The following is an 11,575-nucleotide window of genomic DNA, read 5'->3' on the forward strand; positions in this document are numbered from 1 at the left end:
TATATCTAAATCATTATCATGTACACATAGGATTTATGTAATAATAATAATAATAATAATAATAATTTGGCAGCATATATGCTTAATAGGCTTGAGGTGTGTGGCCCATAACTAGGTAGTTATATAAGATTATAAGTCATAAGATATGAAGCAGTAGAGAAACCATAGCCTACAACACTACGCGACTACTCTGTTGGTTTGGTAAACAATGGAGAGTCCATGGGACACTGTGATACGAGACGTGGATCTCTTAACGGAGATCCTTCTCCGGTTGCCAGTGAAACAAGCGATTCAATGCAAGTGCGTCTGCAAGAAATGGCTCTCAATCATCTCCAACTCCAAATTCTGTTATTCCAACTCCACGTAAAAGTCAATGTTCAACTACATACTTTAAGATTTTGATATTTTTAAACTTGCTCGACGATGCTTCATAGAACTAAAATCTTTTGAAGCTATTTCCTTTTCATTATATACAATTATACAATCTGCTAAAAATTCATCTTCCATCTTATTTCGAAGCTTTGTTTTAATAATCTTCATAGCTGAAAAGGCCTGTTCAGTTGTTGCTGTTGTCACAGGAAGAGTCAAAACAAGACGAATTAATCTATCAATTAAAGGATATATATTTGATTTTCCTGTCCCTGTCAATTTTTGATACAATTCAGCAAGAGTAGACAAATTTTGAAAATCTGGAGCTTTAACCACATCAAGTTCATAATGTTGTAACTCATAATCCAATTGAATCTTTTCTTGCTCAGAAAAATCTAAAGAATAGAAATTCTTTACAAGATTGCATATGTTGCAAACACTGAATAACTTGAAAGCATCTTTAGGATCTAAAGATGTACTCAATATGAGGAGCTCGGTTGCTTGCTCACTAAATCTACTATTTAGCTCTTTCAATTGAAAATCTATCACGCTAGTAAAAATGTCAACACGATAGTGGTGTTCAACAGTGACAACATCCTTTTTACGGACGCTTTCCGGGATCACGCATCAATGTATCAATATTAACTTGATCTATTTCAGTCCTTGTTATTTTGGAAGCTTGAATATCTTGCTCAACAAGTTGTGTCACAGGTTGTTCAATAATATTTTGAACATTACTCAAAGAATCTGAAGCTGAATTTTGTTCATCATATATTCTCTTTTTTCTCTTGAAAAAACGAGTGAATTGTTTTCATTTTTGACATTTTTAACTTAACTTGAACTATTTAACAAAAAAAATAAAAATAATTGCATATATATTATTTTCTTAAAAAAAAATATTAAACCTATTGAGCAATAACAAATAATTTTAGAAACACAAATATATAATAACCAAAAATAAAGTTATTGATTTACCTGATTATTTTTTTATTCCAAGTCTCACCAAAAAATAATTCTATTGAGTTTTGTCCTCACTTCAATCTTTGAACACTGTCCATTATAAAAAAATAAATTAATTATTTTAAATAAATAATATAAATAATACTTGACATTGTTATTAACTTAAAAAAAATTGAAATATACCTCTTTGAATCTTTGTTGTGCATTCAATGGTTAATATTTTGCTGTTCACTTCTCTTCAATGGTTTTTCTTCATATGTCTTGTTTTAGTATGGAAGGAAAATTAGAATGAGAAAAGTAGAAGAACAAAAGTTTGAAAACCACTAAAAGAGAGAGAAAAGTGGCCTCTGACGGTTTGAAACAAATATTTGAAAAATGTACTAGGGTTACTTTAATTAATAGTATGGGCTTGGGCTAGTATAATAGAACTATTTTTATTAATTATTAAAATGGGCTATTTGTTAACAAGAGCAACAATAATTCAAATATCCAATACATAGTGCAGTTTTTAGTTATTTTAATTTATAAAATTTTGTAACTTATATTTTTTTTAATATTATATATAAAAAAATTTAATATTATTAATTATTACTATTTACTATTTTTTTAAAAAAATTTTGGGGGGACCATGGCCACCTTAGGTCCCCCGTGGATCCGCCACTGGGGAGGAGGGGGTGCTTCACCTCGTTGTGGGATCAGAGAAAACAGAACTCGGATCATGTGAGTTGTGTCCCTCAAATTGTAAAAAAAAAAATACTCAGTACAAGAAAAACGGAGGGTCCGAATTCCACATTTCAGATTTTAAATTTCATCAGCTGCAAATCGGACCATGCGATTTGTGAAGGAAAATTTCATCACCAAAAAACTCGCATGGTCCGAATTGTGTACTCTGAATTTTTTTAAATTTTTAACACAAATCTACTTTGAATTTTTTTCAACTTTTTCAACACAAATCGGAGGGTCCGATTTGTGTACTCTCACAATTTTAAAAAATACCAAAAATTACCATGTTAAAGTATATCACTCATTTTGTTTCCATATTAAAATTTTTTAACCTGTAGCGGTTTCTTCTCATACATATTTTAACCTGAACCATTGCATTCCTATCAGAGTTTACTTCGTAAATCATAATCCACCTTATTTCTATTACGATTTTTATAAAAATAAGAAAGATAAGAAAGATGTATTTGCCTCTTTAATGTATAAATGTTGTATTCTAATAATATTAAAAGATAAACAATTTATTTTGATAACTTGCCCTATTTTATAAACCAATTATTTTTAACTTAGTAAATCAAATATAACACCATTAGATTTCATTTGACTTGTTTTATTTAGTGGTTGGATTAGGTTTCAAATATAAGAAAAATTGAATTGCAACTATGTTATTTGAAATAACAGTGCATAGTATTTTTCATAAACCCAAAATTGGTTCTTAGTGTAAATTAAAATGATACTTTAAAATTATTTTTTTATTATTTGAAGAACATACAGAAGAAGTTGTACATCTATCACTGCTCCAATGTTGGATGAACTAATAATGCACTTGCTCTACATCGATCTATGAATTTCCAACACATAACAAAGTCTCAAAGTAGTGATGAACAGATCTAGGCACTTTATCTAATTTACAAAGAACCCTCAAACCATAATTTTTTAGGCTATAAGACATTATTTTACCATCTTTGAACAATACAAGCATGGAGTCCTCCTCCTCTTCTTCTTGGCGAAGAACAAAACTTAACACAGAAAATGGATTACTTGAAACATTCCAGCACAAGGCCGATTCCCCATCATGCATGCGATTAAGATTGACACGGTATCTGGCAACCCATGAAGAGTAATCTTCCTCTAATTCCCAAATATCAAACTCCAAACTATCAGATAGAATCAAGTGCAGCCTCCCTTTACATTCTCCTAAATACTTAACACACAAGAGCTCCGAATCTGAGTCGACACATGCAGGGACTAAATGCAATTTATCAAAGCAAAGCCGATTGACATCGAAATAAACGGAATTGTCATCATCTAAACGAAATCAGTGAACAGCACCATTGCAATAAACTCCCTCTGGGACACGTAAATCATTAGGAAGATTGCAAACAACACTACTCCAACAAGACGTCTCTGAGGAATACAAACGAATCCCAATTCGGGGTTTGAGTTGATTGAGACGACTATAATAATGTCCAAACGGAGCTTCCATTTCACCAAATAAAATAACTTTGTAAGAAAGAGGTTGTTTCAGAGGTTCGAAAACAAGATATGCCTTCAAGTTAAGAGGGTCAAATATGTAGAAATCTTCATTACATGGGGAATCTACATCGCCAAGCGGGTAATCTAGATAAACGCAGTGGTCATTGCTGACGGCTGGGTTGCATATGCGAAAGTGGGATTCTAGTCGTATCTCAAAAGTTGTTAAACCAGAATGGGGTGTGGGTGTAACATTACATAGTAATAGACCATTACAAGAATGTATAATAGTAGAAGACATGTATTTGCGTCGATCAGGATCAAGATGGAAGAAGATTTTGTTGGCGTTGTTATTATTGGTGTGAAAGGGAACAATAGAAGCTCTTTTAGCCTTGGTGTCTCCGAAATTCTGAACCAAAAGAGCAGTGGGTGGAGGGATGTTGTACTTGCCGTATAAATGACAAGTGTGTGAATAACGGAATTTGGGGTTGGAGATGATTGACAACCATTTCTTGCACACGCACTTGCATTGAATCACTTGTTTCACTGGCAGTCGGAGAAGGATCTCCGTTAAGAGATCCATGTCTTGGATCACAGTGTCACATGGACTCTCCATTGTTTATGAAACCAAGAGAGTAGTTGCGTGGTGTTGTAGTTTATGGTTTCTCTGTTTCATATCTTAGTCTTATATAACTATACGGGGAATGCTAGGGAGATAATGACTTAGTTGAACAATATGAACAACGGACCCTAGAAACTAGCCCAATTAGATTACTAACATAGTTTTACTCATAAACACCCCCTCTTCCCTAAATCTAATTACTACCATGTAATCATCCCATTCACACCCCTTTCTTTGACCCAACAGTAAAAACCTTTCTCCTTCCCTACCTTTCTAACACCATTCAAGAAAGGAAACATTAGCCTTCCTTCACCGCCATTTGAAACGGCATTGACGAAGGGAGACCTTCCCACATTAGCTGCTTCTTTTTCACTGCAACCCGTCGTCCATCCTGCCACCCACGGAACCGACCATCCCCCAGCGCCTCCATTGTGAAGACGTGAAGCAGTAGGCGAGCATCCGTGGCCCCGTCGCGTGGAAGTCGCCCAGAAACCACAGGTGTTGTCCTTTACCCGCAATCTCCGTAGGTTATAGCCCTTGCATGTTCGCGTCGCTTGGAGTCATCCTCGGATACAACAAGAGAAGCCGTGGGCTGTGTTTCCCTTCCCAGATTGAAGGCCAGTAACCCGATAACCGTTAATTGAAGGTTTAGATGTTCATAGTAACTTTTATTTTCACTACCATAGAATGGTTTTGCTGCTTGTGAAAATTTCTGGCCTGTTTGACTTCTCCAAGTGTTTGTGAACATATGGAAGTTCTGTAACACCCTACCACACAAAGCTTTACGCTTAAGTCGTAAAACAGAGGTGATGTGGTATTACGACCTCTAAAATAAAATAAGTACATATAATAGCAGAAGAGTTATAATATGCTAGGAGCCTTGAAGGATAGGGAAAATAAAAATCGCGAGATAAAAGCGCAACGCTCAAGGAACGAGTTAACTTGCATGCTAAGAAAACTGTGTAGAGCTCGACGCGGTGAACGCGTGGCCGCAAACGGTGCGGCGATTGGAGCTCGGACGGAGAAGTTACGGGGATCGGAAGGTAACGTAACAATTTTGACGTTCTTCCTTTCTTCTCCCTGATGCTCTTCGACGCTGCCAAAAATGGAGAGAAGAAGAACGTGGGTTCACTTAAAGGGCTGGTCCGGTTGGGCCCGGTTTGGGCCCGGTTCAACCGGTTCGGCCCGTTCGGTCTAATTTTGGACCGATTTCTTCGAAATTGGTGTCAAAATTCTCATTTCGATGAGCTCTATCCTAATTTAATATAATATTCACATTTCTAATCTTCCTTATTAAAAATTAATTTATTGACTAATTATCTACTAATACCCGAAAGACATCACTGTATACTCATAATGACCATAACGGGTTCTGAAAGCAGTTTTCGGAATATCCTCGTCTCTAACCCTTATCTGATGATATCCGGATCGCAGGTCAATCTTAGAAAACACACTGGCACCATGTAGCTGATCCATTAGATCATCGATTCTAGGCAACGGAAATTTATTCTTCACAGTGATCTTATTCAATTGCCGATAATCGACACACAGCCGCATACTCCCATCCTTCTTCTTTACAAGTAACACTGGCGCTCCCCACGGAGAAACACTTGGTCGGATAAAATGCTTACCCAACAGATCTTCCAGCTGAGCTTTCAGTTCAGCCATTTCTAAAGGCGACATCCTATAAGGAGTAATTGAAATTGGACCGGATCCAGGTACCAACTCAATTGCAAATTCAACCTCTCGGTTAGGTGGGAATTCATTAATATCATCCGGAAACACATCTGGAAATTCACATACAACCGGAATTTGCTCTAAGTTAATTTGTCTGTTTGATTTTTTTAATACTTGCGGTGGGAAAATTATATTGGATGAATGGCTAAAGTTGAGCGTTGTGACATGATCTACATGATTTAGGTAGCGATTTCTGATGTTGAAAATCTATGGAGCCTAGCAAGCTGGTTATATTAGGACTTGTTTTGGTGACTTATGTAATAAAAAGTTTAATTTTTAACAACTATGCTTCCAAGGTCCTTGTTTAACTAGATTTTTTTTAACTGCCTATGTACTCTTACTGCACACGACTGTGGGTTTTATGCTGTTGATTTTCATATATATATTTTTTTTAAATTACAGCATGGATAGTAATATCACATTGTTCATGGATCCTTGGATTAAAGCAAACATGTTTGAAATTTGATGGAGCCTGGGCTTGATATTTTAGTATTCTTTTCTTTATTTGTTTCTGGTTCATTTGATTGACCTTTAATTTCTATAAATGACAGATATTCAATTTTGTAAGAAAAGATGGATGAAAAAATGTTACATTCTCTACATCATTTAGGTAGCAATTTCTGATGTTGCAAATCTATGGAGCCTAGCAAGCTGGTTATATTAGGACTTGTTTTCGTGACTTACGTAATTAGAAGTTCAATTTGTAACACCTATGCTTCCAAGTACCTTGTTTTTTTTTTTTGTGACTTCCAAGTACCTTGTTTAAGTTGTTTTTTTTTTAACTGCCTTTGTACTCTTACTCCACACGACTGTGGGTGTTATGCTGTTGATTTTCATATGTTTTTTTTTTTAAATTAAAGTATGGATAGTAATATCACATGGTGCATGGATCCTTGGATTAAAGCAAACATGTTTGAAATTTGATGGAGCCTGATCTTGATATTTTAGTATTTAATTTCTTATCTGTTTCTGGTTCATTTGAATGACCTTTAATTTCTATAAATGACGGATGTTCAATTTTGTAAGAAAAGATGGATGAAAAATGTTACATGAGCTACATCATTTAGGTAGCAGTTTCTGATGTTGCAAATCTATGGAGCCTACCAAGCTGGTTATATTAGTATTTGTTTTGGGGACTTACGTAATTAGAAGTTCAATTTTTAACAGCTATGCTTCCATGGATCTTGTTTAACTTGATTTTTTTTAACTGCCTATGTACTTTTACTGCACACAACTGTGGGTGTTGTGCTGTTGATTTCATTTGTTTTTTTTTTAAATTAAAGCATGGATAGTAATATCACATGGTTCATGGATCATTGGATTAAAGCAAACATGTTTGAAATTTGATGGTGCCTGACCTTGATATTTTAGTATTTAATTCTTTATCTGTTTCTGGTTCATTTGATTGACCGTTAATTTATATAATGGACGGATGTTCAATTTTGGAAGAAAAGATGGATTCAAAAAATGTGACATGATCTACATCATTTAGGTAGCAATTTCTGAAGTTGCAAATCTCTGGAGCCTAGCAAGCTGGTTATATTAGGACTTGTGTTGGTGACTTACGTAATTAGAAGTTCAATTTGTAACAGCTATGCTTCCAAGTACCTGGTTTAACTTGATTTTATTTTTTAACTGCCTTTGTACTCTTACTCCACACGACCGTGGTGTTATGCTGTTGATTTTCATATGCTTGGATTAAAGCAAACGGTATGAAATTTGATGGAGTTTGGGTTTCATATCTTAGAATTCTTTTCTTTATATGTTTCTGGTTCATGTGATTGACTTTTAATTTCTATAAATTACGGATGTTTAATTTTGTAAGAAACGATGGATGCAAATGGTGGCTTAACTAGATATGAGTTAAATTGGTTGTAAATACTATAGTTGCATAATGTTTGATGTCTACATATTTATGACTTTATTATTTTCGATCATGGATGTTATAAAGGTTCGTGTTAAAATTTTAAGAATAATACATAGTTATATAGAAATAATATTTTTTATGCGTGTGAAATTTTCTTTTCTAAATAATGCGAGCGGACTATTGATGAACCTGTGAGGAAGAACCGGAATCAGAGAAAGAAATAGATGTACCTAGAGCTCATTTGGGAAGTAGAAGAAGCTACTTTTTTTTTACTTTTAAATTATGAAAAGTCACAATAAAAAAAACTAAAAAACAGCAACAAAATATACATTGACACTATATAGAAATAATATATTTTATACGTATGAAATTTTTTTTTCTAAATAATGCGAGCGGACTATTGATGAACCTGTGAGGAAGAACCGGAATCAGAGAAAGTAATAGATGTACCTAGAGCCCGTTTGGGAAGTAGCAGAAGCTACTTTTTTTTTACTTTTAAATTATGAAAAGTCACAATAAACAAACTAAAAAACAGCAACAAATATACATTAACACACATTTCATATTCATTTTTTATTTTCACCTACCATATCATGCACAATAAAACAACAAGTACTAACTATACAATAATTTCTTTTGCATTGCCATCAAGATTATTATGAATTAGAATTTTAATATCCATTCTCTTGTGTAAAAAAATTGTATTTTTTCAGTTATTTATCCAAACACTACAACTTTAAAATAAGTACTTTTATAACTAAAAATCAACACAAAATAACTTATTTATAAGTTGTTATTAATAAAAGTCCTTCTACTTTAAGCTCTTTTGAAAAAAGAGCTTATTTAAGTTGTTAATCCAAATTGCACCTTAGTCTTAAGACCACAAATACCTTTTTCACATTGTTTACGTGTTTTCGTGGTGGAATTTTGTTACAACAGAAAGGATAAATTTCCATGGTGAATAACATTTTTAGTTCTCTAACTACTTTGATTCTGTTTCAAGATATTAGCGAAGCGTAAAATTTATTAGTTAAAAATAACCATCTGGGACCAACAAAAATAACCATTCGCTATCATATGGAATCGAACATCCAGCCTCTACTATTTGTTACTATTTACACACTACACGAAGACTCTTCTAAATAACCATTTAGGTGATAATAGAGATAACCATCTGTTAGCCTATAGAATCGAACATCTAACCTTTATTACTTGTAATTGACCACATACTCTACACCAAGACTATTACGAATAACCATCTGAGTACCAGTAAAAATAACCATCCGCTATCTTATTGAATCGAACATCCATATTAAAATACTTGCAACTGATCACACACACTACACCCAGATTATTCGAAATAACCATCTGGGTAACAAAAGAAATAACCATTCGCTCTCCTATTAAATCGAACATCCAGTTTATAATACTTTTAACGAATCACACACACTACACCCAGACTATTCAAAATAACCATCTGGGTAACAATAGAAATAAACATCCGCTATCCTATTAAATCGAATATCTAGTTTAACATAATTGTAACTAATTATACACACCACACCAAGGCTATTACAAAATAACCATCTGGGTACCAAATAACCATTCGCTACGCTATTGAATCGAAACCGACTTTTTTTGCATATCTTGCATATATAAACATCCTAAGCCAGCTTCAAATGCTCAAACTGCATCCTAACTCTTGGTATTTCGTCTTCGGCAAGGCAACTATGATCCGGTAACTGCAAATAAGTTCAAAACATACATCATTCGATGAACATGAGGATTAATGGTCGATTCAAATATGCAATTCACGAAAAAACAGCAATATACTAGAGACCAAACCTCATCAACAAGATCTGTGTCATCACTTCCAGTAATGTCTGTACATTCTATGACCTACAATCAAACATATACAAACTAAATAGATACCGTACTATTAAACAAGTTTCAACTAAAAAGATTTTATTAATACTTTTTCCAAAAATATCATTAAAAATTTATTACTATACATAACTTACAAGAAATAATAACAATGAAAAGTGTACTCATAAAAAACTCACCTAATTAGTTAGGCTTATATTAAGTATTTATATAGAGCATGCATGGATCTATTACATCTGAATCACACCTACACAATCTAAAACCAAGCCCATTTCTATGCTTTGAAAAGTCAAAAAGCTCATTATTTCTTCTTGGATGTGAATGATACATTCCCATTCTCCATTTTCGTTTCTTCAATTCCTTCCTTGTCAATTCTCTCTTCTTTCTTCTTCTCCTTATTTGTTTATTAATTAATTTATTTTTCTTATAGTAGTAATTAGTGTTGTATGTATTATGGACTTGTTAATTAGAATTTTGAGACCTTTGAGTACTATATTGTATCTTATGCACAACTGTACATATATTTTCTAACAATATTATATAACGTGAAAAAATAAAAAAAGAATGCAGAAACAAAAAAACACATTTAGTGAGCATCCAAAATGAACAGCATCTCCACTTAGAGCATATATTTTCATCTGTAAAGTGAGTTGTGACCAAATTTGTTTATGCATACATGGCATGGAAGCATAAGGATGAGAATTTAAAATAATCTAATGGCAACCATGTGGAATGTTTAAAACATACCTGAATTGGTAGTTTCATTCAATTCACTTAACTAAACATGATATGCATTTCTTAAATTACTCTAATCAAATGACTAAATTTAAAATTTTAAACCAATTTGGGGTTTAAACAAAACTAAAAATCAAGTTCCATGTCAAAACTCAATCTAAACATCATTAAAAATAACATAACATTACACAATTTTGAATTATAATGCCTAAAGATAACAAAATTTAAGACAAATGCTGGCCAAACATAAGAATTAAACAAAAAATTTCACTCAGACATTTCATCGAGCATATGGTGTGCACAATATGTAAACAGGGATTTTAAACTCAATTTAAGCAGCAATCAATCCAGAAAAATCAGCCATCAAACATTTTGGAATCCAAAAAGTATCAATCCATTAATCTAAACCTAATCTAAACGCTAAAAGCAGAATTAAAAATTAGTTAAAATAAATAAACGAAATAACACGAACAGGAAGAAGCATGGAACCTGCGTTGGTGAAAGGGGAAGAATAGAAAGAGAGGGGTAGCAGAGGCAGTGTTGCAGCGGCACAAAGCTCAGCCGCTGCTAGGTTGCACTGGGGTTTCTCGCGCGGGGTTGGACTTTGCACAGAGACCAGGGGTAATGTACAGGGGATTGAGGAGAAATGGAGAAAGAGGGAAAAAAAAAAGAGAGGGAAGAGAGAGGGGGTAGGCGACGGTGGTCGCCAATGATGATGGCAGTGGTGTCGGACGAAGGGTTGGGGCTGGGTTGAGAGTGCAGAAGAGAAAAAGGTCTATCAAGAAAGGGAAGAGATAAAGTGTGAAAGGATAGAAAACGTGTAACTGTTTCCTACTAAAAAATCTGATATTTTAAATTTTGAAAAATAGTTATTATTATAATTAAATTAATTACATCATTAATTAAATTTATGAATAATGTACATTTGTAACCCTATTATTTATATTATTCACTAAAATTATTGTTCACTTATACTTTTCCATAACTATTATGGGCCACACAGTACACTCCCTCAAGCCTATTATCAGATATGCTGCCAAATTATTATTATTATATAAATCCTATGCGCACATGATAATGATTCAGCTGTAGTTATGTTTGTGTGAAACTGTTAATTAATAATTATTAGTTAATTTAATATTTTTTATAAAATTATTATTTAATAATTTTAAATTATTAACTTAATTATAAAAATAATTGTATATGAA

General features: G+C 33.4%; 1 protein-coding gene and 2 long non-coding RNA genes across 3 annotated transcripts; all 3 read right to left on the reverse strand.

Annotated features, from left to right (window-relative positions):
• LOC110268152 lies at positions 1,360-1,614 on the reverse strand. Its single transcript, XR_002356245.1, has 2 exons — positions 1,513-1,614; positions 1,360-1,419 (listed from the first exon to the last, which is right to left on the reverse strand). It is a non-coding gene; the product is annotated as an uncharacterized LOC110268152 (long non-coding RNA).
• On the reverse strand, positions 2,891-4,138 carry LOC107627930 (putative F-box protein At3g47150). The gene is made up of 2 exons (XM_016330738.1): positions 3,382-4,138; positions 2,891-3,276 (listed from the first exon to the last, which is right to left on the reverse strand). The coding sequence occupies exons 1-2, from the start codon at positions 4,136-4,138 to the stop codon at positions 2,891-2,893; spliced, it is 1,143 nt and encodes a 380-aa protein (XP_016186224.1).
• On the reverse strand, positions 9,101-11,161 carry LOC110268154. Its single transcript, XR_002356247.1, has 3 exons — positions 10,857-11,161; positions 9,594-9,647; positions 9,101-9,490 (listed from the first exon to the last, which is right to left on the reverse strand). It is a non-coding gene; the product is annotated as an uncharacterized LOC110268154 (long non-coding RNA).

This window comes from Arachis ipaensis, chromosome B02 (assembly GCF_000816755.2).
Source record: "Arachis ipaensis cultivar K30076 chromosome B02, Araip1.1, whole genome shotgun sequence".
Taxonomy (NCBI): domain Eukaryota; kingdom Viridiplantae; phylum Streptophyta; class Magnoliopsida; order Fabales; family Fabaceae; genus Arachis; species Arachis ipaensis.

Bases quoted from the DNA above. Each gene is read 5' to 3' on its own strand.
- LOC107627930 (XM_016330738.1), bottom strand. From the start codon at position 4,138: ATGGAGAGTCCATGTGACACTGTGATCCAAGACATGGATCTCTTAACG. The intron at 3,277-3,381 runs GTGCTGTTCACT...GTGTCGACTCAG, and splicing joins AGAGGGAGTTTATTGCAATG to ATTCGGAGCTCTTGTGTGTT.